Below are 26,529 nucleotides of genomic sequence, written 5' to 3'. Positions count from 1 at the left end.
GGATGTCGGTTCCCCTCTTTGCCAATATCGCAGGGAATCCCCCCCCCCCTCTTTACTCCTCATCTACACCACAGCCTCCATCTTTCCCAATGATTTTCAATTTTTTTCCCCATAATTTCATTGCAAAAGTGGATACACGCATTTTCTTTTGTTCAACTCAACCCCCCCCTCCCATTCCTTTTCATGATTTATTCCACATTGCCCACTAATTTACAGACAACAAACTAATAACATGTTTATTATTCATGTCTATGATGTTTAAGGGGTTGTTTTCCTTGTCAGGTCAAACAAAGCGCGTGATGTTGTTTATCATGCGTAGATGCTTATTATGCACCCGCGTGTAACCGGGTTCATTCATATTTAGGCGTTGCGTCGTTCTAAGTTTATGGGTCGTATGTGCCGGCAAGTGCTCTTGCAGACGCAGCGAGCTCCCCCTGCTCTTGCAGTGTGTTGATGAGTCAGACAGACCTGCTGATGCTAATGGACTGTCTGTGGGAGGCAGACACAGCTAGCCTTCTTTAGCACTTGGAGACATTAAATTACAGCGTGACAACTGAGCATACAGTCACATACACACACACACCTCCTGGCGGAGAGCATTAGCACTCGTGATAACAACGATGCAGAGTTGAGCAAAAACTGAGATGTCTTTTTTTTTTTTTTTTTTTTTTTTTAATTTGGTCATTCCTTTAAGATATGAATGTTAAAATTATACATGTGTGAGATTAATTTGGACGTCATGTCCTTGTGATGTGATGGTGTGAAAGAAACCAAAGATAGATAATCAAAATCAAACATCCATCATGCACTTAATATTAATTTAGCGAAACTGGTGCTTTGTATGATTGATTAGTGTGACACAGCACACTTTCACACACATACACACCATTCATGTCTTTGAATATATTCAAAAGTTAGTTGAATGTTTCTATATATTTTGTCTGTCATATGAGCTTCCTTGTTTGTGTGAACTATATATCCCGCTACTCAGCGTTGTTTGTTGATGGAGTAAACCAGGGGTCTCAGACTCGCTAATAATATTTTGTGGCCCCCTGCCTGAAATCAAAATGTTTGTGTCAGTGCAGCCCACGTGTTGTTTTTCCACACGCATCTGGGGGTTTTATACAGTGGGTTTTAGAAAAAAATGGGTGAGGAAAAAATGAAAAAGGTAACTTTGCAATGTATTTTTTGCTTCAAAATTTGAAAATGAAATGACTTTCTGATGGAAAAAAAACATCTAGTGACATTGTTAAAATTATCTTTTTTTTTTCTCATTTGTATTAAAAACACAAAAACGATAGCAAAAAAAAAAAAAAAGGCAAAATTAAAAAGATTGATTTAATAACAAGAATAGCCGCCAATAGCCTTGGAAACATTATACCTCCTTTAAACAATTTTCTAATAAATTCTAGTGGCAAATTTTCCCACAGTGACAAGTTTTTCTCTTTTAACTCAAAAATATTTTTTGGGTGTAATTTCATCAATTCTTTTTTAATATTAATTTGTCTTATTTTTTTTTTTTAGACTAATAGTTCATTACATAGAAAGTAATGTTTACCTCCTCAACAATATTTTTGGGGTGTAATTTCATCAATTCTTTTTTAATATTAATTTGTCTTTTTTTTATCTTATTTTATTTTTATTTTTTTTAGACTAATATTTCATTACATATAAAGTAATGTTTACCTCCTCAACAATATTTTTTGGGTGTAATTTCATCAATTCTTTTTTAATATTAATTTGTCTTTTTTTTTTTTTTTTTCTTTTTTTTTAGACTAACAGTTCATTACATATAATGTTTACCTCCTTTACACTAAAACAAAGGAAAAATTTGGATTTAGTGTTACTTCTAGGTGATGATTTTACTGGTCCGGCCCCCTTGACATTAAATTAGGCCGTATGTGGCCCCCGGACCAAAATGAGTTCGACACCCCTGGAGTAAACTGACGTAGAATAATTATTTGAACATGCTCCTTTTTTTCTATTAGGAACAGATAGTTGAGTCCCACTTCCTCCTCCACCAGAATGCCATATACAGCTAACCATTACAAGTACCACTGCTCCTGGTTGGCTCATCCTGTTACCAAGGCAACCCCTTCTCACTGGAGGACCCCTCTACCGCCTCCGCACCTTTTCCCTCCACTTTCCTCTCCATCCTTCTTGGTCTTCCAGCAGCACCGCTGCCACTATGTCCACGCTAACATCGAGCCAGCGCAGAAGGCGGAACACAGAACGCCACGGGGGGGGGGGAAGAAATGGGGGTGAAATACAGGGTCGAACACGGAGAGACATCCAGGAAGATGATGAGTTAGGAATGGGCTAATGGAGAGAGAATTGGTGATGATGAAATAGCAGATGGAGGAGGAAGAGAGAGGTAGATGAAAATTTAGGAAGGACAGTGAGAGCAAGACAAGAGTGCTATTTGAATAACAGATTGATGCTGGAGAGAAATGATCAGTAAACAATCAGATTTAAAAAAAAAAAAAAAGGTTGTTTTGATAGAGATTCCCTGGCTCCCATCATTTCTCTAACCCGGGGGGGGATTCGAAAATTGACATGGTTGCATATTTTAAATACTTTGACTTTCAATAAGTACAATCTTCATGCTCTATTTTTGCTGCAGTTGATGCTTATTGAGGCCAATTTTTGTTTCTACCAAAAGTAAGCCCAGAGGATCCCTTTGTTGAAAGCCTGCTGAGACCCAGTGTGTAAAATGAGCCTAATTTTTTTAAAGCTCCTGCATGACCTATATAAAGATATTGTTTTTCGTGTTCCTTCAATGCTTTTGCTATTCTCTTATCTTTCTTAGGCTAAAATGCTCTTGAGATGCAATTATATTACCCAAGTTGATGGGTAAAATTAACTTCTGAAAAAGGCAGGATTTTAAACATTTGAATTTAGCGTGATGTTAAACCTAAAGATTGATGAAGCCCCTTGTTTATCTTACCGTTGTGTGTTTATTAGCTTTTAACTGCTTTCCTCACTTTCATACCAGCTTGATGTGTTTTGACCAGGCTTTAAACATGCAACTGCATTTTAGATTCCATTAAAAGCCACCAAGGCACCACATTTTATTATGATTGTCTGTGAACGGTCCTGTGGTGACGCACAGATTTTACAGGCGGTCAATTGTCCGAGTCCCCTTGCAAAAAATATTGTCTTATGCCACGAAAAAAATGGTATGTTTATGTTATTTTTTCCAAAAAGAATATACCCTAGCATAGGAAACTGTGCCCACACATCCGTTCAAACGTTTTCTCCTTCCGCTTTTTATCCTACATTCTTCGTAGAAAGATCACTGAGCGAGAAAACAAATATAATCAGTCTAAAAGAAACACATGATCCAGTCGCAAGCAAGTTTCTGGATCCAGCGCGCAGTTTTTCTTGTAAGCACTTTGTCGGTTAGAGCGAAGACAATACATGGGAGAAGTTTTTCCCAGCTAAGTTTGAGAGTTTGACGTTGATGTGACTGTTATCACGACCGTTATAAATATTTTCCGGTTGACGCAGAAGTAATAGCCATCTGATGATCAGCGCCGCCAGCAGTTGTTTGTCTTTATCACGGCCTTTTGAATTTACATGTGTGAGGTTTATGAAGAGATGACACTTCACTGCCGAACTGAAAGTTCACTTCACTTCTGCTGGCAAACCAACCACAATCATTTACTCGGAATTATTCTGGGAAAAAAAAAGAAGAAAAATTAATGTTTTTCTGCAAAACGGAAGCGGAGGAGGAAGACCAGTGTTTCAGCTAATCATGAAACAGATCCTATTACACAGCACATAGGGGAAAAACTGAAAATTCAAAAATACTATCCGAAGTCAGGCAGGCAAGGAAAATTGCAATCAGTTGTGCGCGGGAGAAAAAAACTGCTGATTTGTTTGAATTATTATCCTATTTGTTTCTCAGAATGGGAGAGGAAAGGAACTGTATACTGACACAGAATTGATATACACACATAGCGGAGGGAGCTGGGGGGGGGGGGGGGGGGGGGCAATATTATAACATATAACAATAAAAATGATAATATAATATCATATATATATCATATATGTATGATATATGATATATCATATATATATATATATTATAAAATAATAATGATAATATAATATAATACACTTTATAGCCTTGACTTTGACACTATATAGTTTTATTTGTATTTCTTACCCACCCCCCCTTTTTTTTTTTTACTGTTTATACAATTTCCTACTATTATTTATTATTGGTATATTTTACTTGAAACTCTGGCGCAACAATTTCTTTCGGGATAAATAAAGTTGTTCTTATTCTTATAACATAATAAACCACTATGGATGGTAATAAACAACTGAAAAATAATTCCATAAATTAAGAAAGATGAATGAATGAATTGGAATAAAAATGAATTAGATCAAATAAATTAATCAATTCAAAATAGATTAATTTAAATTAATTTGAAATCCTGCAGAAGTCAGCGGAAGATAATAATCTATATATGGACATTCCCTTAAAGGTTTGAGCCGATAAATACTAAAGGGATGGTTTGTGACTGCGTTGTAGTGCGATGGTGATCAGGGACATCTACATGAATGAGCCACTAAATATTCTTAAAGTTTTTTTTTTTTGTTTGTTTTGTTTTGTTTTTTTGCAAAAAGTTAAATGATTAATCCACTTTGACACTGTTTTGTGAGAAATCATAGATCACAAATGAGATGAAGTTTAGCGTCTTTGCTTGTGTGTGTTAGTGTGTATGTGTGTGTGTGCCCGCTCAAGTGTCGCTGTGTCTGTGTCATACGGGAACACACTGGTGCCAAATGTGAATCAGCTGTGAGCTTGTTGCTGTGTGTATTCCTCTAAATTTGTCACAGGTTTGAAACAAATTTTCAGAGAACCCACTCAGGAAAAGTGTAAATATGTCAGTCCACGTGTCTGAATTTCTGTAGGTCTTGATATTATCTGATATTTTTATCGTCCTCGACAGCTTACAAACTTGCAGCCTATCCTATGTATTGATTCTTCTCCGATTTTAATCCACTCGTATGTCCGACGTTGGACTCGGTTGAATAATTTAAGCGCTGGTAAACCGATTGTATAGATGAATGATGGTATGTTGTCAATTAGCTAATGGTTTCCCCCCACTATTTTGTCCTCCGGCTCCACATTTTCTTTCTGTCCTTTCTATCCTTATCTGTCCGTCCTCCCGCCGGCAGCCGATATCATCTCCACCGTCGAGTTCAACCACACGGGAGAACTCCTGGCCACGGGGGACAAGGGGGGCCGAGTCGTCATCTTTCAAAGAGAACCCGAGGTAGAAAAACAAACCTAAAAATATACAGACGGATAAACAGACGACCCCCGGCCTGGTACGTCGCACAGCTGAGATGCGTGTCCTCGCACTTACAACCACCCCCTCGCCGTCCGCAGAGCAAATCGGAGCCGTTCTCCCAGGGGGAGTACAATGTCTACAGCACCTTCCAGAGCCACGAGCCCGAGTTTGACTACCTTAAGAGTCTGGAGATTGAGGAAAAGATCAATAAGATCCGATGGCTGCCTCAGCAGAACGCCGCTCACTTCCTCCTCTCCACCAATGGTGAGTTCTTTGCAGAGGCAGGTTTTGTTTTTTTTTTTTTGGGTGGGGGGGTGACACACTTTGCATGAACCAGTTGGAATCGTTATTTATTAATAAGGTACCCATGCTCTACTTTTATCAGTAGAGACAAAAAGGAAAGTCGCGTGCATCCTGTAAACTACGGCGCTCTGGTGTCTTCATTTCTCTTTTCATACACGGGTGATATTTAAAAGGGATTGACGAAATTAAGCACACGTTGGTATTATAGCGACATAACTTAAGCAGATTTTTCTCTCAAATAAAAACATTTGTAATGTACAAGAGGCTTTTCTGCAAGTGCATGTGTGATGTGTTTGCTGGGCCGGAATTTGGCTTATAAGAGAGATACTGTCATTAGTTTACATTCTTGAGTTTATGGCTCTATTGGAAAATCTATAGGATTTCCCAGGGCGCGCAGATATTGATTTATTTAAGTACTTTATTATTTATGACGGAGGGGATGAAAAATGTATGTCCTGCCTCAGCAGTTAGGTAGTGCTGCTGCTGCAATCTTTGCTGTCATTTTTTTCAATATGGCACCGAAAGACGGTGTTACTGGGATACATGTTCGCCACTTGCTCATTTTGTACGTAGGTCCATGTAAGATGTTTTAATTTTGAAATAAAAATAACCCGTATCAAAGTATTGCGGACTTAACATCCCGTATAGGTTTTTAAAGTTTTAGTTTTGGTTGGAAAAGCGCGCTTCGATTGAATAGAATTTGAATCGTCCTACAGTGGGGAAATTTTCAATTTCACATGTCAGAAAGGTAGTTAAAATATAAAATAAAAATAAACAAGAAATTAAAATGAAGAATATGAACGATATCTTAACAGGCAGAAGTGGCAACTAGCAGCTATGACACTTAGCCGAGATCTTCAGATAATATGCCACCATTAATAACCGTTTATTACACTTAATGTTTATCTCCATCGTTATCTGATCTGTGTTGTTGCCCAGATAAAACAATTAAGCTGTGGAAGGTGAGTGAGAGGGACAAACGGCCCGAGGGTTACAACCTGAAGGATGAGGAGGGTCGGATCAAAGATGTCTCCACTGTCACATCCCTGCAGGTCCGTTGATCGGTCGATCGGTCAATTGATCAATACGTCTGTCTGTCTGTCTGTCTGTCTGTCTGTCTGTCTGTCTGTCTGTCTGTCTGTCTGTCTGTCTATCTATCTATCTATCGCTCTCTCTCTCTCTCTCTCTATATATATATATATATATATATATATAAAATATATGTATATGTATATGTATATATACATATATATACATCCATCAATCTGTCTATTGATATCATCCATCCATGTAAGTATGTCTGTTTGTGTCTATCTATCTATCTATCTATCTATCTATCTATCTATCTATCTATCTATCTATCTATCTATCTATCTATCTATCTATCTATCTATCTATCTATCTATCTATCCATCCATCCATCCATCCATCCATCCATCCATCCATCCATCCATCCATCCATCCATCCATCCATCCATCCATCCATCCATCCATCCATCCATCTATCTATCTATCTATCTATCTATCTATCTATCTATCTATCTATCTATCTATCTATCTATCTATCTATCTATCTATCTATCTATCTATCTATCTATCTATCTATCTATCTATCTATCTATCCATCCATCCATCCATCCATCCATCCATCCATCCATCCATCCATCCATCCATCCATCCATCCATCCATCCATCCATCCATCTGATGTGCAAACGTGTGTCATATTGAAGATTAAATCGAGAAGCAATTGCTACAAATTCACATAATTTTAATCACATTGATGCAACAAAGCAGTACATTCAAGATTCAGCAACCTTCCTACATAAATGTGATGCTGGCTACAAAGTTTAACATTGCAAGAGGAGTTGCCTCGGGTGGAAACTTAAAAACAAATCTATCAATATCCATCCATATATGTGTGTATGTATGTTTATATGTATCCATCCATCCATCCATCCATCCATCCATCCATCCATCCATCCATCCGTCTGCATTTGACTGCCCGGCTGTCTGTGAAACATGAAAAAATATGCGAAGAACTGGGTCAGTAAGTACAGATGTGTTTGCATGTGCAGAAATGGGTCACTGGCACAAAGGTACATGTGTGCCTGAACGCGTGTGTGTGTGTGTGTGTGTGTGTGTGGGGGTGGAGGAATCCTCCGCAGAGAACAGCAGCACACCATTTGAATTAGTCTGAGCCATAATGTTTGCAGGGACTTATTTGTGATCACCATTGCCAGTTTTTATGAAATATATGCAATAGAGTTCTGAGCGGCACTCCCGCTGACTCGCACACAAATACGGGCATGCATTTATAAACGCCATGAAAATGTGTCATTTATATATATATAGATATATATATCAGTTAGTGTGTATTAGTTGTAAATGAATTGCATTAATGATTAATGCACTGAACTGGTGCTCTATCTATCTATCCTACCATTTAATGTGCGCTCCAGTATAGCACATATTAATATAATGAATTCCTTCATGATACTACATTACATTACATTATATTACATTACATTTGGCAGACGCTTTTATCCAAAGCGACTTACAATAGAGGACATAGGGACTGCAAATACACTTGCAAATACGCGATGCACAGGAAATATACAGAACAGTAAGCTTGGGTTAGTGAGTTTATTTATTTATTTATTTTTTTTGACAAGACATACACAAACGTACACACACACACTGCATGACCTAACTTGCTACCTAACCTGATCTGGGGCATCAGCGCAGTAAAAAGTTCTGAAATTGCTACTATAAACTTTTTTAAGTGTAGCCCGCTATATCTGCAGTTTTATTCTCATCTGTAGCAAAGTGATGTTTAAAACGGCTGTGTGTGTGTGTGTGTCCACCAAAGGTTCCGGTATTGAAGCCAATGGACCTCATGGTGGAGGTGAGTCCGCGGCGAGTGTTTGCCAATGCCCACACCTACCATGTAAACTCCATCTCCGTCAACTCTGACTATGAAACCTATATGTCAGCGGACGACCTGAGAATCAACCTCTGGCATTTGGACATCACCGACCGCAGCTTCAGTATCCTTTATGGGTTATATTGAGCATGAAAAGACCGAAATGACGGGGCCGACACACACACACACACACACACACACACACGCGTGGAAGCGTGTATAGGCACAAGGAGAAAGAAACATAAAACGCCTTTTCTTTCCCAAGTACAGGTTCGAAGATTATGTATTCATTTATGAATTACATTGCTGCACGCAGCAACAGCAACCCTGACTGCAAATCCTGCTTGTCTACATAGAAAATACAGAAAGACATGGTGTTGGGGGAGGGGGATATTATTCTTTAGTGGGGAAAATGTAGCTTTATGAATAATTCAAAGAAGGCATAAATATTTCAGCTCCTTTCATAGTTTAAATCCAGCAATAGGATAGTGTTCAGTCAATTCCTTGACCCAGAGTCGTTACAACATTAATTTTATCTGAATAAGGAACTACATTTTACATCCTTGGGTTGTGATTGACTATATTTCGGACGTACATTTAAATGATGGCTGTTCATACATTGACATATACTTATGCGTGTGATATCGGTATTTGTTTGTGGGATTTTGTACCGGCGTGGCCTTCCAGATGAATTCAATTTAATTAGTTTCTGAGGGACTGACTTTCTAAGAAACATCAATAAAACACAGCGTGGATGAATATTAACACAGGTTAAAGTAGCCCAGCTCATTATTAACTGTCTATGTCTGTTGTTTCCCTGAGCGATGTTGCTTTTCTCAGACATTGTGGACATTAAACCCGCCAACATGGAAGATCTAACGGAGGTGATCACGGCGGCAGAGTTTCATCCCTATCACTGCAACTTGTTTGTCTACAGCAGCAGCAAAGGCACGCTACGCCTCTGTGACATGAGAGAAGCCGCGCTGTGCGACAGACACTCCAAATGTGAGTAAACCCAAATTTGAAAACCCAGGACGGAAGTGAAATGGCATATTTTACACCTTGAACGGCTTACCGCGTAATCGCAAACGACGTTTACCGTATTTTTCGGACTATAAGTCGCAGTTTTTTTCATTAAAAAAAAATTGAAATTATTGCGCTCTCGCACTGATGTGTGTGTGTCTGTGTCTGCGTGTGTTCAAACAATCCCAAAAAATGCGACTTATACTCCAGTGCGACTTATATATGTTTTTTTTCGATCTTTATTGTGCATTTTTTTGCCGGTGCGACTTATAATCTGGACCGACGTGTAGTCTGGAAAAATATTGTGAACAAATTTCAAACGCGTGTGTTTCTAGTATTCGCGGTGACTGACACGAGCTGAACGTTTAGTATAGAAGGAATATTAGTAAAAACAAAAACAAAACAGAAGGACAACCGTAGCAGAGAGGCCGGCGATGTTGTCGGCAAAAGACAGAAAGCGGAGCTGGAAGTCGGAGAGATGATTTTGAGGTTCTCTTGGGGGATGACAAAGACGAATAGGATAAGGAATGAAGCCCTCAGAGGGACAGCATGTTAGATCATGTGTCAAACTCAAGGCCCGCGGGCCAAATGTGGCCCGCCACGTCAGTTTATGTGGCCCGCGAGAACGTCTTGGTCTGATTGTCTTAAAATAAATAAATCAAACACGCGCATCGTCCATAAACTACATTTGCCGCAATTCATGCCGATCATGTACCCTGCGAAGCGACGGCATCCTGCCATTAGATTGCAGTGTATCCACATCCATGCTATTTTCAACAAGCCAAGTTGAGAAATACAAATGATTCCCGGAGCGGAGGAGTAAAGTTGATGCGGATGGAAAAGTGAATACGTTTGCGCTTCAAGGAGAAAAAGTATTTTTTGTTACGAGGCGGTTGTCAAAGTAAGATCTACGTTTGCATTTTGACACCAAACACAGAGCTAAGTGTGCTAAAAGTTAGCCTTTCGGGAAAAACGACAAATTGTCCGAGAATGAAAAGCCAAACTACGACGGCGGCAGAATGTGTTCACGAAAGCCGCATCCAAAATCCCCCCAGCAGTGAAAGCCAGCTTTATCGTGGCTGAAGAAATCGCAAAGTCTTTTGCAGACGGTGGCTTTTTGCAGCGGTGCACCCTGAAAGTCTGACCAGATAGACATTTTGAAAAACGTCAACTGACGTAACACCATCGCGGACCGAGTTACGGAACCAGCTGGAAAACTGGCAACACAACTAGCCTAAGAGACGCGCAGCTACGTTTATTTTACATTACATCTACCGTAATTTCCGGACGATAAGCCGCGACTTTTTTCCCGTAAACAACGATACGGCTAATATATGGACTTTTTTTCGGTGGGGGGGACACTAGCGAGCTTCACGACGCTAAATCATTTATCCTCGTCACATCGGACCGATGAAATGACCGGGAAATTCTGAGTCCGTTCAACTCCGACACCGAAGAAGACGACTTTGACGGTTTTAGTGCGCAGGAGGAAGCCCGAGATAGCGCTCAGCTAGCCCAGGGGTCGGCAACCCGTAACACCCAAAGAGCCATTTGGACCCGGTTTCCTCAGAAAAGAAAACACTGGGAGCCGCAATTACTTTTTGACGTCTAAAATAAAGGTACCACTGTATATATTGCTTTTTATTACCTTTACACTTTGTATAAACAAGTTTGTAGTGTGTTGCTTCTGAAATCCAGAAAGTATTCCAGAGAAAATTAAATTTTATTTATGTAATGAACTCATTTTGAGCTTTGGGCTTTCAGGGCGTGTAGCGGAGCCTTGATCTGAATTTTAAAAATATATCGGGAAAAAATCACTGTGTCAGTAAACAATAAAAAATAAATATTTGCAAAACATCTTCACCTGGTTTATGGGACTTGTGCTACTGAACTTCTGCGCACAGCATCTGCAAATCGAGACCTTACCGGCCGGCGGGTATACCGGCTTCCGCGAGCGTGACGTTATTTTGAGCGTCGAAAAATAATAAATATAATTTTATTTAATATTTCAAGAGCACAATAATCTTCCAACTTAGAACTAAAAGTTAAAAAAGGGAATTAGAACAATTGAAATACACTTCAATTAAATATTTATAATTTATTTTCCCAAGCCACTAGGAATTACGGTAGTTACATTTAGATGTTTGGAAGATTAACTCTGATATGATTTGTACATGTGTGGATCTATTGGTAGAAGGACGCTTAGGTTGGAGCTGTCAGGAAGTTACCGAAGATTAAATGGAGAAAGTTGATTAGCTGTGGTGAACACCCGAAGGGAGCAGCCGAAAGAAGAAGAAAAAAATCCTTTTCGGGGAAAAAGCGTCATGAAAAGATCAAATATTGAAGGGCCTTTTTATACGTTATTTTAACATCTCGCCGAGCACTAAAAATAAACACCACGGCTTTGAAAATGAATAAAGTCCAAATGGTTTGCGCCTTTGAAAGCGTAATTTTTTTTTGCTCGAAACAGAATTTTCGCTTTCGGATGACAATCAAACTTTTTTTTTTTCTACCGAGCCTTTTTTTTAATAATTTTCATAAAATGGCCACAGATGGTTGTATGTTTGTAGAAAAAAACGCCATTTTTTTTTCTCCAACACTATTTACACACCGGCGTCTTTTTTTTCCCCTCTCTCTCCATTATCCTGGGCAGTGTTCGAGGAGCCGGAGGATCCCTGCGCTCGCTCCTTCTTCTCCGAGATCATTTCCTCGGTGTCAGATGTCAAGTTCAGTCACAGCGGGCGATACCTGCTCACCAGAGACTACCTGACCGCCAAAGTCTGGGACCTCAACATGGAGAGCAAACCCCTCGAAACATACCAGGTGAAGGTTCCATCTCGAATTTCAATTAGAACTCTAGGCGTTAATATTACATTACATTACATTGCATTTGGCAGATGCTTTTATCCAAAGCGACTTACAATAGAGGACATAGGGACTGCAAATACACTCGCAAATACACGATGCACAGGAAATGTACAGAACAGTAAGCTTGGGTTAGTGAGTTTTTTTTTTTTTGACAAGACATACACAAACATACACACACACACTGCATAGCCTAACTTGCTGCCTAACCTGATCTGGGGCATCAGCGCAGTAAAAAGTCCTGAAAAGTTAATACAAATATAGAGATTTTTATCGAGGGGGAAAAAAAAATCTCGTTGCCGTTTCATTCGTTTAGCTAAAACAGTCAGATTAATATTTGCTTTAATGAAGTTTTCATGTTGAGTGCTCTTTAAGTGTCAAAACTTTTCTGGTCAATAGATATTTATCCATCCTGAATCAACTTGTGATTGTCCAGTGTGCTCTTTTTTTTAAATTTCATTTATTTTTTTAACCAAGGGATAATAACTGTCAGGCTACATTCCATCGACAATCAAAATTTAGTGCTTATATTGTTAGCAGAGTTTTCATCATTATTTGAAAGCGCAAAGATATGGCGACGGGCTTGCATTATTTACAATGCGCTGATAATATTCTTTGTGGATTTTTATTTGTACCATAAAAACAAATCTATGTAAAAGTTTTGTAATTTTTATCCCTTTATAGCTCCAAGTAGAAAGTGAAGCTCTTTCCCCTCTGGCCTTCACAGAACAGGGACTCCACTCCGAAATATCCATAATTTAAAACAATAATGCATTATAAATGCTCCAAGAGGGGAATAGAACGTCGAGAAATATTTAAGGGTAATTAGATAAAGAATACTTCGGAAAATCCCCCCGCTTTTTGACGGAATATAGACCTAAAACTGTGGATATAATCTGCTCATCAGTGAATCAAGTTTATCATCACTGACCGGCATGCATGTTTTGTCTGTTCCGGCAGCTATTTCTGCTTTTTTTTTTTTTTTTTTTTCCCCCCCGCCGAAATTTTCTTCCAAATTCACGTGCAATGCACCACACGCTCTGCGCCGTCTTCCTCTTAATGCATTCATCGCTTTCCGCGCCCTGCGTTTGGTTCTGCTGCCGAGCGGCTGCACGTGTGAGGGCTCACAAGGCCACCCGGGGAAACGCAGAGGCTAAAAGATGCACCGGAGTTATTTACAGGCTCTGAAAGGAGGGCACTTTATACAGTGCCCGGCTCGGAGATCTGCAATGCAGCACGGAGTAGGAGGAAGAAAGGGAGGGAAAGGGAGGTGAGGGGTTGCACGGGAGCGTGAGGATTGTGCGATGAGAGGGGCAGGGACATAATTGTGCGATGGGAGGTGGTGTGAAAGTGAAAACGGGATACACAAGGGGAGAAATTGGGTCGATCTCTTTTTTTTTTTTTTTTTTTTTTTTTTTTAAACTCTTGACAAAATGAATATGAAACCTTGAGAAATACAACACTGGGGTCTAAAAACCAGAAAAATGGAGAGTTAGAAAAAAAAAAAAGAAAAAAAAAATAGGAAAAGGATATTTTTAGCTCAAAATGGTGCTGTATCATTTCACTCCCGAAAAGGGGGGGGGGGGGGGACAAACAAAAAAAAATGTCATCTTAATTCACACCTTTACACGGGCCGTTAAAAATTGGATTCTGGAGCACCAAAGATGCTCACACTAACAATGCCAGACGGGTATTTTGACCCCCAGATGACCAAAGTAACAATATCACAACAATAGCACTTCCAACCTGTAAAATACATATTTTATTGCCTGTTTATATATTGAGATGAGATGAGAACAACTTTATTAATCCCGAAGGAAATTGTTGTGCCAGAGTTTTAAGTAAAAAACATAACAGTAATTGATGATAGTAGAAAGGAGGAAGAATAAGAAATATAATGAAATATGAATCGTTTAACTGTTAGCAGTAACTACAAACTACAACTAACTATAACTATTATATATAACTATACAACTATACAACTACATTGTATAGTTATTTTATTGCCTATCTGTATATTCTTTATACATTGCTCAAAAAAATAAAGGGAACACTTAAAAAACACATCCTAGATCTAAATGAATGAAATATTCTTATGAAATACTTTGCTCTTTACACAGTTGAATGTGCTGACAACAAAATCACACAAAAATGATCAATGGAAATCAATTGTATCAACCCATGGAGGTCTGGATTAGGAATCACACTCTAAATTAAAGTGTAAAAACAAACTCCAGGCTGATCCAACTTTGATGTAATGTCCTTAAAACAAGTCAAAATGAATCTGTGTTGCTTCCTGAGTGGACACTATAATTTCACAGAAGTGTGATTGACTTGGAGTTACATTGTGTTGTTCAAGTGTTCCCTTTATTTTTTTTGAGCAGTATATATTGTCTATTTTATGCAGTTTTATATTTGTTTTGTCCAGGACTACAGATGGAAATTAGCTATGAGCTATAATCTGGTACAAACATCTCTGCCTCTGTGCTTAATGTACATTGTCCTAATAAACTTCTAAACAAACAAACAATTGACGGGTCAACAATCCAGGAAACTCCTGCCTCCTGACTTTAAGGTAGGGGGTGAAAACGGGGGCGTCGTCCCGAGCGCGGCGGCGGGAGACGGAGCAGATCTTACCTCCTTGCGTCGCTGGGCGGACACAGTGCTGACAAAGGCGGCGTGAATGAAATCGTCAGGGGAAAAGAGCTATTAGTCAGTCAATGAGTGTGTGAGCGTGTGCGTTTTTTTTTTTTTTAATCACCCCGTCGTCTCTATCGCCATGCCATCGGTGTGTTAGATTTTAATAGATTTACTGATATGGGAGAGGAAGGTTAGATTAAAATGTACTCCCGGTGCTGTGCCATGCGGCCCGGAGCCGGCGCTAACGCAGCAGAGTAGCCGTGTAGTAGACAGTTTATTTGACCCTTACCTCTGTGTGTGTGTGTGTGTGTGTGTGTGTGTGTGTGTGTGTCTCCAGGTTCACGATTATCTCCGCAGCAAGCTGTGCTCCCTTTATGAAAACGACTGCATCTTCGACAAGTTCGAGTGCGCATGGAACGGCTCGGACAGGTGCGTCTAGCTTTTTCCTTTTCTAGTCGGGATGTTTATGGGTTTAAAACTAACCGCCTCCCAAATTACGCGATTTATACATTAGAAAAGATTTGGAAAATGATCATGTCGCACAGCTGAAGACTGGTTTTTAGAGTTTACACAGAGATTTTACAAAAACTGAATGTCACAGGGTCACAGTTTACAAACGACAACTCTTTTCTTTCAGCAATTTTTGCGATCTTTTCACCGGATATTTGCAGAACCTCTGCGATTTCAGTCTATCCCTTTTCTTTCTCTACTCCGATGTGTTGGAGAGCTGGGCCGTTCTGCCCACAGCTCCTCTTTTTGGACGGTCCGCATCGATCGGGACGTCCCCAGCCGTCAAAATACCGTTTCTGTCGATTGTTTGTCTACCGGGTTTCCAGTTTTCGTGCTTTGTCGGAGCTCGTCTTTTAATCGTCGATAGTGTAACAACGATGTAAAGACCGAAATACTTGCGATAATATCAAACATATATTGTCGTAAGTCCAAGACCGATCTAAAAACCGCTCGGATTACCAACGATTTGCACTCAATCGTAAGTAAACATGTTTATCTGTACCCCAGCGTGATCATGACCGGGGCTTACAACAACTTCTTCCGAATGTTCGACCGAAACACCAAACGCGACGTGACCCTGGAGGCGTCCAGAGAGAGCAGCAAACCCCGGGCTGTTCTCAAACCGCGGAGAGTGTGTGCCGCCGGAGGAAAGAGGCGTAAGGACGACATCAGCGTCGACAGTCTGGACTTCACCAAGAAGATCCTCCACACCGCCTGGCACCCGACCGAGAACATCATCGCCATCGCTGCCACCAACAACCTGTACATCTTCCAAGACAAACTCAATTCTGAGATGCATTAACGGATCCCATGTCGCCGGTGGATACGGTTTACTATGCTCGAATGTACACATCGACACAAACACACACACTCTCATGCACCAGGAATATGCCTAAAGAGGCAGTAAGGTGAAAAACGGTCCACCCACCCACCCACACACACACACACACACACACACACACAAAACAGCTCAAACAACGTACACACATTTAGGTTTATTAATTTATAAACCCCCTCATGTCCTCCCCCCGGCCTTCCAGGACTGAAAGGACCTACAAAGGGCTCGGAAGCGAACAGGACGGATTAGGCGACAGATCGGATCGCGACATTTTCCGAAACTTTGGATTCTGGATTGTTAATCTCAGCTCGGCGGTGGTTTGGTGTGTTGATCGCTACGGCTTAAGAGTCCGAGGGCTTTGACTCCCTCCGACTGGAGCAATGTTTACATGTCATTTTTTTTGGTTTTTGTTTCTTTAGTCTGTTTTTTTTTTTTTTTTTTCCACCTCCTCCTCCTCTCTATTTGGCCGGTTGTTTAAGAGCAAAGCCTATTCTTATCCCTTGCCCACTGTTGGTTTTTTTTTTGTGTAACAAAATCCTTTGTGTCTACCAGCTGCTGTCATGAAAAACAGGGCATTTATGTAACTAGATCTTTGATTTCTGATCAGCTGGAAACTTAATTATTTTTTCTGTTTTCCTCACGGCTTGTCGAACGATAGAAATGACGGTAAAGGTGACGCGACGATAATTGAAATATTTGGATTTGGAAGTGATGTGGAAGGGTGGACACGGGACCCCCCCTTAACCTAAGTGCACCTCTGAGCTCTCTCTGTTTCAGGAGAGGCTGTAAACAACCTGGTTGTGTTCTGTGAGCTAAAAAAACATATATACAAATACAGATAGAAGCGAAATTTATCAAATATCACCGACACGTAAAGTGTGTCTACTTTAAAACAGGCTTCCCCAAATCTAACCGTGGATTCTGCTTGTGGTCTGAGCCTGCGTCATACGTTACTTTGCCATTAAATACAACTCAAATGAAGCAAAAAATATATATATATATATATATATGACTCAACGAATTACAAAAGCAAACAAAGGAGTTTCTACAATCAAGCAAAGAAATGCTGCATGTGAAACAAATTTAGCCTAGATGTTTATAAAATTGACTGACTGACTGACTTGGCTGCCTTCTTACTCATTTAGACCCAGCTGTACAAAGGCTTCAGGGGCCCGGGGCCCCGTGCAGCACGAGCTAACCGTAGAGGGCCGAGCTCTCCTACCTTAATTTGTGTCTTCGGACACGGAAGCATGTTTACCAGTGTTCGGTTGATACATTTACATTTTGTGTCGTACATTTTGAATGAAGCCGTGCAAGAATCAGTTTCGACTTTGCGAAGCTGTGGACTGAAAAGGAATGGGGAATGTTTCTGATTAATGTTGTTCTTTAAATGGAAAAAAAAAAAAAAAAAAAAAAAAAGACAAAAGGGCCTAAACGGTATCTGTATATATCAACTCTGCTTTTAACATGAATGAGGTTTTGTTTTTTTTTTTAATTCAAAGACGGACCATGGACTTGATCACCTGTGTTTATGATTGCCTCTAAAGCTACAGCAGATATCAATCTCTTTAGCCTTCCTCACTGATCACTTTGCTAATGTGCAAATTCTTATTTTCTAGAAAGTGGTTTATTCTTTTATTTATTTTTGAAACCTTTGAAAAGTTCTCCTCCACGTCCTGACCATGTCGATTCACCTATTTTTGTGTTTTACGTATGTTGAAGACAAAACTGTCAATTATAAATAATGTCAAGGGTTTTTTTTTTCTGAATAAAGATTTCTGCAAAATTGCATTGCGTGAGTGAACAGCGACTAAAACTACATTTCCCACTTCCTGCCTCATGTTGCTGTTTTAGTTTCTAAGAGGGTCAACATGCAGATGTTGAAGTCATGTGATCTGAGACTCCACCTCGTGTTGAAAGCACAAAAGTGCACCCGATGATGAATGATGTTGCCTTCTTAAAATAATTGCCATATTTTCAAGTTTTTCTGAACCGTATGTTGAATAAGGAGTTTATTTGGGGGTTGGAAAACCCTTGGCAGTTATTTTAAAGTGATGATATGCTTCCATCTGCCACCCCTGTTATGATAGATCCCACTTTTTAAAAATTTTTTTTTTACCAGTTTAACAACATATCAGCGGACTAGTAGCTTGTTAGGTACATCACTGGGATTCACCTCATCCTGCAAGCACCAAACTGCTCCCCATAGTTTCCCCCGAGCGACAAATCTTCCTTTGTCAGCAAAGGAGTGCCAGGGCATTTATCTAAACGGTAGATAACGGCGTCTGTAACGACATGAATGAAGCCCCTGTTGTCTTTAGGTTGACTGACAGATGTAAATACAGCCATGTTTGTAGAATCCTATTCAATGGCTTGATTTTATTGATGCTTACTTTATTGAGCTGATCTCCAAAGAAAAGCATCATCCATTTTTCATATATATTTATGGGTCACAGAATAGAAAATGTACATCCAAACATAGATCATTATGGAGGGATAAAATGTTCACATCCTGCACAGCAGATATGACAACACAAGAGAGGAGGAGAGACAGAATATTGAAATTGCAATGTGCAATAAATATGATCACTGATGCAAAAACATGAAAAGAGAAGGGACTGACAGATATTTAGTCTCCCAATTTGTCTTTGAAAATCAAGGCACGCTGAAATTAGAAATAGTGTCCAGTTAACAAAGCTGAATATATTAAAGCGTTCCAGGAATAGACAGTTAAGACAGCGATCATATTTGCCAATCAAAAGTGCAGTTCAAGGGAAGTCTTGAACTCTGAAATGTGATTTTGGCCATAAAGTGTCACAACATTGGCAATTGTAGAATTGAACACGGCGGATACTGTTCACGTGCACACTGGTATTCACAGTATAAAGTACAGTATGGTATTCCCCTATCCTATCCTGTCCCAATGTATCCAAGATCCCATCATGAAAAAACATATCTAGACGATAAATAAATAAAATAAAAACAGTCGTCTGGACTCAGGGATGCAATGCAGTGGACCTGCAGCTCCACATTGTTCCATCCGATCAGTTTTTTTCTCGACTGACGACAAAAAGTGTTTTTTGAGGAGGCTGAGACGGATACCCACTTTAGCGTGACACAATAAATTACCCCACTTAATATATAAAGGCTTAGCATGTCTTCTCTCACTCCATGTCATTGTCACCTATCATTTAATATTTCAAACGGTAAAAGAACGCAAACACACCTACTCGGGAGGATTTACAACGCGACAGATGAAAGATTTCTAAATATCTGCCCGCTCTTCACGCAGCGCGTCGGTACTGGCGAGTGACGTTACAATATGATGCGACTGGGTAAAAGTTATGTGAATAACGTTGTTGAAAGATCTTGACCGTCGACATTTCGTGTGGCGCGTATCCTCGTGTCTACACCCCTCCCTTGGTCATCAGCTCCGTTTCGGTTTCCGGCTCCGAGCTTTGCTCGAGCTGAGCGGTCAGGAAGGGGTTGAAGAAGAAGTCGAAGCCGAACTGCAGGGCGTGCTGAGCCGTGCGCCTCCAGTCGTGCTCGATCTTGTACTGTCTGCGGCTGGAGAGCCGCGTGCCGCCGCAGGACAAGCAGTGGATGGCTTTCAGCTCGAACACGGGCCATTTGGAGCCTAAACGTCCCTCGAGGATGGTGCTGAACTCCACCAGGCTGCCGGTGTTTAAATGCAAAAGCACAAACTTGAACTCATTGCTGGCTCTCAGAACGATATCTTTTGTGGCGTCTTCGTCTTCCACCGCGGTTCCGTCCTTGGTCTTCCTCTCCAGGGGCATGCCCATCGTCACCTCGAACTTGTATCGGTCGAAACGTTTCACGTGGCATTCGTGGTTGGCCAGTTTTTTCAGTTTGCAGAGGGGGTCCTCCGGAGGAGGGGCCGGGGCCGGGAGGGGCCGCGGCGTCGCCGAAGCGTTCTTCCCGTCCTCGCACAAAGGATACGGCTCGCCGTAGAGACAGCGTATCCAGTTTCCCATGGACACGGGCAGCAGGTTGATAACCGACTGAGGCCCGTTCTCGATTTCCGTCACGCGGACGTATTTGAAGCGCCCGGTCCAGGTGACGCGATGGCCCTCCAGGTGGGAACAGGTGATCTGCGTTTGAGCCATGTTGGCTTCTTTCCACGCCGGCGGGCCGCAGAGGTTGCTGTACTCCGTCCACGCCAGCGTAGAGTTATACACCTTCATGCCTTCGGACCGGTAGACGTACATCCAGCAGAAGAGGACCACGGCACTGAGCCAAACCAGAATGAGCTTGACCACGCTGCTCTTGGAAAGCGAGCGGAAAACCACGACGGGATTGAGGCTGAATCGGGTCCAGAGCCTCAGCACCACGGGCACAAAGCAGACGGTGAGCGTCACCGCCATCTTGGTCAGCTCCAGGGCGAGGAACCACTGCAGTAGCTGAATGATGAGCATGGCGGCGAGGCCCAGGGAGAGAACAGGCAGCGCGAAGAGGAAGAGGAAGTAGCCCACGCAGGTGCGAATGAGTCCGATCGCCGTGGCGTTGTTCAGGAACACCAAACACAGCTCGCACCAGGTGAAACAGACGAGGTACGGCACCAGGCACAGGTAGGTGCCCTTGAAGCCTCTTAGTTGCGCCATCCGGAAGAGAAGATAGAAAAGGTGACCGTACAGGACGCAGGGAAGCCCCAGGTTCAGCACCATCATCTCCCCGAGAGGCAACGAGAGAAACGTCCTGCCGATGGCTTTGAGCATCCAGAGGGAATCCGGTAGGAGGTATGTGAGGGAGCAGGCTCCCGAGAGGACCTCCGTGAGAAGAGCCTTGCGAGCGAACAGCCGAGCGGAGGCGTGGAGGCTGAGGAAGGCGGTGACGGTGAAGAAGAGAGCGATGGCGGCAAGCTCGGAACAAGGAATCCAGGATTTGTCCGCCACGGGGAAGGAGAAAACAACAAACACCACGGAGAGCAAGAAGTACCTGAGGGACAAAAAAAAAAAAAAGACAAAAAACAGGGTGCGTCATTTGCTTTTGAGTCTTCACCTTCGAATTGTTGTTGTTATTTTTGGATTGTGAATTGGGAGGAGGTTTAGAGGAAAACCAAAAAAAAGAAAAGATTTATGGATGTAGTGAGAGAGGATATGAAGTTAGTTGGTTTACAGAGAATAGGGTAAAAATGGAGAAGTTTGATTGGCTGCGACGACTCCTGGAGGGAAAAACCAAAATGCAAAGAGGCGTCTAAAAAAAAAAAAAAAAAAAAAATCTGAACCGGAAGTAAGTGAACGGATATATTTTTCAATCAAATCTAAAAAAAATACTCAACATTTAACAAGAGCAAGAAAATATATAATTCATACTGAGGGTAAAGCATGTCTTACAGATAGGGCTCCAAGTGTGTCCAACCGAAGTTGGTCTCGGCCTGCTCCAGATCAAGACCGGGTTCAAAGTGTGACAGCAGGTCCGTCAGAGCCCGAAAATTCTCCCAAGCTTTCGAATTCTGCGGGAAACACGGGTTCTTAACGCCTCTCCTTTTCCGACAAAGGGTGAAAATATAACAGAGGCCAAACGGTCACGAACCTGGAATACGCGCAGCGTGCAGATCACCATGGAGAAGAAGGACAGGTAGAACACCAGCAGCGGGATGAGGAAGATGAAAAATTCTATCGTGAGGTTGGAGATGATGAAAAAGAAGATAAGCGCATTGACGTGGTGCGTCGGGATCAGCGCGCTGAGCCACTGCATGCCCGCCCGCGACGCCCAGTCGATGAGGTGCTCCTTGATCTCCAATAAGGCGTACAGGGGGAACTTCAGCAGCTGAATGGCGACAAACAGAAGGACGCTGAGGATTAGAACATCGACATATTCTTTACATCCTCTTATAAAGTATGAAAATTCCTCAAGCAGCATTTCCCACGCCTTCCCAATGACACCATGGAAGAACCTCAGATACTGATATAGATCCAAATACATATTAAAAGCAATAATTGAAAGCTCTCGTTGGCTAGTTTGAAAGCTGGTGTTCGTTTACTTGCTGTTCACAGTTTGGAAAGTACAGTCAGGCTGATAAAGATACCTTTTGATGCAGAAACATAATGTGCGTAACATAAACAGCACTCCTGGTTTTTCAGTATATTACCACTGTATACAAACAGCTCACATCGTATTTGTATGCTACTTCGGCGATGTACGAATTTGACTGTCCGATCACCATGCCGACCAGGACGATACGTCAGCTGTAAGGCAAAATACCGTTACCAGGGTAGCGATGGGTCCGATTACCATTTACGGAAATCGAGACAATTGAGAAGACGACAAAAAGCTGAGCCGTAGGGTGTATTTTAACTATTTTAACTTAAATTTTCCACAAAAACACACACACAAAAATGTAAAAAAAACAAAAGTAGACTGAAGAAAAGAATACCGGAACAAAATATCACGACGGGACGGGAAGGTCAGGGATCTTCACACCTTTTGATGAAGAGGCAATTCATCCGGATTCTTGACGGCTTCGTCGTCGTCGTCGTCGTCGTCGTCTCCGGCAGCAGCCATGACAGGTGACGGCGCAATACCCTGAGCGTATTTCTTTGTCATCTCCACAAAGTCATCCAGCCCGACGTGGGAAGTGGCTAGAGGGGCATACAGACAACGGGTTGGGAAAGTATTAAAAATAACGCCTGCATTTATCACGTAGAGGAAGTAATAAAACAAATATGTGCCTTTTCCTCAATGGTTTCACAAGGCATGGCCTGAGGGGGAATAAATGCCCACATTTCCACAAAAAGGAAGGAATAATACATACACTCCCGGGTAACCATCGTTTCCAGGACTCTCCTTTGCTTCTTTGCAGAGCTGTTGAGTGGACCCGGGGACACTGGTATATCTGAACATAAAGGTTAAAAACAAACAGGGCATGGTAAGAAAAAAAAAAAAATGTCAAGAGGAAAACACTGATTGTTCATTTTATTTTCAAAGAAATGAATGTGCTATAGTACCGTTATTTGTGTGGACATGTTCGACGTTCTCAAGCATCTCAGAAACAGCCACCGACTTCTTCCTTTCTGGGTTGAGCTTCCAGTACATGAGCAGGGCTGCTTTCCGAACTCCCCTTTCAAAGCGTGTTTCGGTACACAGCTTCTTCACCTCCTCGTAGTTCTCCAGAGTGATGCCTTAGAAACGAGGCGACACCAGAATTGCGTTCAATCGGTATAAACAAAAAAAAAAAACAAACAATGACACTACCCACTGAGGATCTCCTTGATACCTTTTCTGGAAGTTAAACACTGCTGTAGCATCTTAACAGCATCCTTACGGCCCTGTTTGGCAGCCTGGACCAGCCAAGTGACAGCTGTACAGTGGTTCAGCTCCTCATCCCTTTCTTCTGCCAGAGCCAGGAAATAACGTCCCATCTGGTCAGACGGGCAAGCAAGCAGATGGATGCGCTCTAAATGACACCGGGACTTGCATGAAAAGTACCAGCGTGACTCAGTTGACACATCCTTCCCATCATTATGTGCCTTTTCAAACACATTTAGCGTTCGCTGGCTCGACCCACCATGTGGTCGATAAAGATTGCGAGGTGTTGGTTGACGCTTACCTTCGCCTGTGCTTTGGCGTCCCCTGACTTTGCTCTGTCTACAAGTTCCTCAAAACTTACATCTTCCTCTGGCTCTTCTGAAAGAAACGGAAAAAAAAGTGTCAGTAAAACGGAGTACAGACGATCCAAAAGCTTTGATAAAACTGTTTTGAACAAAACAGCTAACGCACGCTTTACATTCATTCCAAGCCTTTATATTTATAGTCGCTTCACATTACAATTAATTTCATAGTCTTACAAACTGGTGATTTTATTGCAAAATCAGATTTCTGTATACTCTGCTTCCTGTCAGAATAAATTTGTATTCTTACCAAAGAATCAGATATTGGCACTGAGCAATAGGGTGATCTCAGACTTTAAGCACCAGTCAGAATTTTCCAGAAACAGCTACTGTCCTGATAAGATTATCTCACCCTGCTAGTTTGTTTACATCTTCTGTCAGCTGATGACTTCTGATGCTCCACCAGCTCATCTACAACAAGTAGTAACTAAAAACATACACATGCTGTAAATGATACTGCCTGTCGGTTTCAGGAAACCAAAGTAATGATGACGGGATTTGTGAGTTATGGGAGATGCCTGTCAAAATTCCTGGAAAGTCTTTCAATGCCAGACTCGCCCGCCGCTAACTTCCCTGACGAAGCCTAAATTACAGTGTGACGGGTACAGAGGACAGAATTCAGTCTTATGGAAAATCTGTAACCCTAATTTAAAAAAAAAAACAAAAACAAGGTGTTAGATTTCATCATCATCATCCATGATATTTCACATTTGCAATTATAGAGTGGCCTTTCATGCCAAACCATGGAAAATGATGTCATAGTCCCGGTGGAGCTGAGGAGACCTTTTGCTTGGTAAATGTGAGACGGAGATGTTTTGGTTACGATGCAATTAAACATAACCGAAATAAGGGCATGACAGACGTTTCTGCACAGGTCAGCGAAAGGCTAGATTACCTCTACACACTTTGTCTATGACTAAGACAACAGGTGTTGGGAGGAGAGTTCCTGCACATGCCGTCAACTTAAATAGTGGACCGGCTAGTCCAAAAAAAGTTGCAAACATACTGAGATTCCGCTTTTCTCCAAAGACCAGACGTATAATTATTCAGATACTACAGAAGGAGAATTTCTAAGACTAAGTTTTGGACAAAGCGTGAGTCTCACCTCGTTCAGGTGTGCAAGGCGCCGCTCTCGGTGAGGCTCCGGTGGCAGGGTTGTATGCAGAAGCTGCGTTGAGTTGAGATCGTCCTACTGGCGAGAGACTCCTGGCTGGCAGGTGGAGTGGGGAAGGAGGTGTGGAAAGTGAGGAGGACAGGGGAGAAAGACCTGGTGAAGATCGAGGGGAGGCAGTTGAAGAAGAAGATGAGGGTGTGTTTGGAGGAGTTGGCATGGCGAGTTTAGGCTTCGGACGTTCTGAGGACAAAGTGGCAGGCGAATCTGAAGAGGTAGAGCCCGTCCTCAGTGCGGTGAGAGAGGAAGGGTTGAGTTTGGGGATGGGTGGGATGCTGGTGTGTGATCTGTCCATTGCCGGAACAAACAAATGCAGAGACACTGTGGACATTTGGAAACAGAATCATAAAACTGAGTGAATGCGAAATGGGAAAACAACCGAAAGGTGTGGCTGAAGGTGACAACACCTGTTGACCAGTAAAATATCCTATTGAAGTTTTATTCTTTGACTGACATCACCTTCCGGATCACAAATTTCTTAAACCCTTCACCCGTCAAAACTTTCCCGAATTACTGACACTCAGAGGGGTTTACCCCCAAATCTTAAACTAGGTGCAAAAATACAACTTCAGAGTTGGATTTTAATCTAATATATTAAACAGTAGTAGATACTATTTACCTCAGAGGGCGAAATAACCACAATTAGAGTGTTTGGATTGCCTAAAAACAGTCCATCCAAAACAGGGGGGCGTTTATCAGTATTCGAACTAAATTTAGCTTGCGGGATAAACCAATCACAGCTTGGCTTGTCGAGTTTAGTCGAGTTTCAGCTGTGTAAAATCTTTGTGCCCGTCAGCAGAGCAAACAGGTGGTTTGCAGGGTGGGCTTGACCTCGATAAGGAAGCCCGGAGAGGCTATATTGAGACGGTGACATCCGTCACTCGGCCCGACTGGACACATCACACGGAAAGTCCCCCTCCGTCACTAAAAGGACGCTTCACTGCTGACACTTAATTCAGGATGAAGTTGGAAGTGGGCTTGAAGAACACGCTCAAAAAAAAAGAAATTTCAACGACAAAAAATTTATGAAGTTGACAACAGTTGTACATAATGTACATGCATTATATTAAACTGAGGGAGAACGCTAGTGGATTTGGCTTCACTGCTAATGCTAATAACATTCGATTACATGCGCACTACTGTCCACTCACCTTTAACGGCACGGTGTTGTTATTAAGACTTCAGAGGGGAAAAAAGTAAGTTTTGAGAAAAGTATTTTCTAATCCAGGTCTTCTGCCATTCTTCTCTTTCCCTTTCAATAACAGCCGGCGGTCAGTATCCAAACACAACACGCAAAGTCTGCGAACCTTTGCGC

At 41.7% G+C, this 26,529-nt stretch overlaps 2 protein-coding genes across 5 annotated transcripts in view; one reads left to right on the top strand and one right to left on the bottom strand.

The window, feature by feature from the left end:
• The window catches only part of LOC147227653 (serine/threonine-protein phosphatase 2A 55 kDa regulatory subunit B gamma isoform), a 23,474-nt gene extending 5,234 nt beyond the window's left edge, over positions 1 to 18,240 (top strand). For all 3 annotated transcript variants that reach the window (XM_086157760.1, XM_086157758.1, XM_086157759.1), the window contains 8 exons: positions 5,194 to 5,291; positions 5,408 to 5,573; positions 6,552 to 6,664; positions 8,483 to 8,660; positions 9,377 to 9,541; positions 12,213 to 12,382; positions 15,402 to 15,493; positions 16,082 to 18,240. In XM_086157760.1, the coding sequence (XP_086013886.1) occupies positions 5,194 to 5,291; positions 5,408 to 5,573; positions 6,552 to 6,664; positions 8,483 to 8,660; positions 9,377 to 9,541; positions 12,213 to 12,382; positions 15,402 to 15,493; positions 16,082 to 16,376 (1,277 nt within the window). In that variant the 3' untranslated portion in view covers positions 16,377 to 18,240. The remainder of the gene's footprint in view (positions 1 to 5,193; positions 5,292 to 5,407; positions 5,574 to 6,551; positions 6,665 to 8,482; positions 8,661 to 9,376; positions 9,542 to 12,212; positions 12,383 to 15,401; positions 15,494 to 16,081) is intronic.
• Positions 17,798 to 26,529, bottom strand: wfs1b (Wolfram syndrome 1b (wolframin)). 2 transcript variants are annotated; one of them, XM_086157756.1, is made up of 10 exons: positions 26,366 to 26,529; positions 25,149 to 25,535; positions 23,983 to 24,059; positions 23,650 to 23,794; positions 23,381 to 23,554; positions 23,188 to 23,268; positions 22,857 to 23,014; positions 21,966 to 22,202; positions 21,767 to 21,885; positions 17,798 to 21,368 (listed from the first exon to the last, which is right to left on the bottom strand). In XM_086157756.1, the coding sequence occupies exons 2-10, from the start codon at positions 25,507 to 25,509 to the stop codon at positions 19,820 to 19,822; spliced, it is 2,901 nt and encodes a 966-aa protein (XP_086013882.1). In that variant the 5' UTR covers positions 25,510 to 25,535; positions 26,366 to 26,529; the 3' UTR covers positions 17,798 to 19,819. The 2 variants fall into 2 exon arrangements, with proteins under 2 accessions (XP_086013882.1, XP_086013883.1); XM_086157757.1 differs by lacking the exons at positions 25,149 to 25,535; positions 26,366 to 26,529 and adding an exon at positions 24,396 to 24,659.

The sequence above is a fragment of the Fistularia commersonii genome, chromosome 13, assembly GCF_037954325.1.
Source record: "Fistularia commersonii isolate RoL2024-O1a breed Wild chromosome 13, RoL_Fcom_v1.0, whole genome shotgun sequence".
Taxonomy (NCBI): domain Eukaryota; kingdom Metazoa; phylum Chordata; class Actinopteri; order Syngnathiformes; family Fistulariidae; genus Fistularia; species Fistularia commersonii.
Note: the sequence above shows the minus strand (reverse complement) of the source record. Positions and strands in the feature narration are given on the sequence as shown.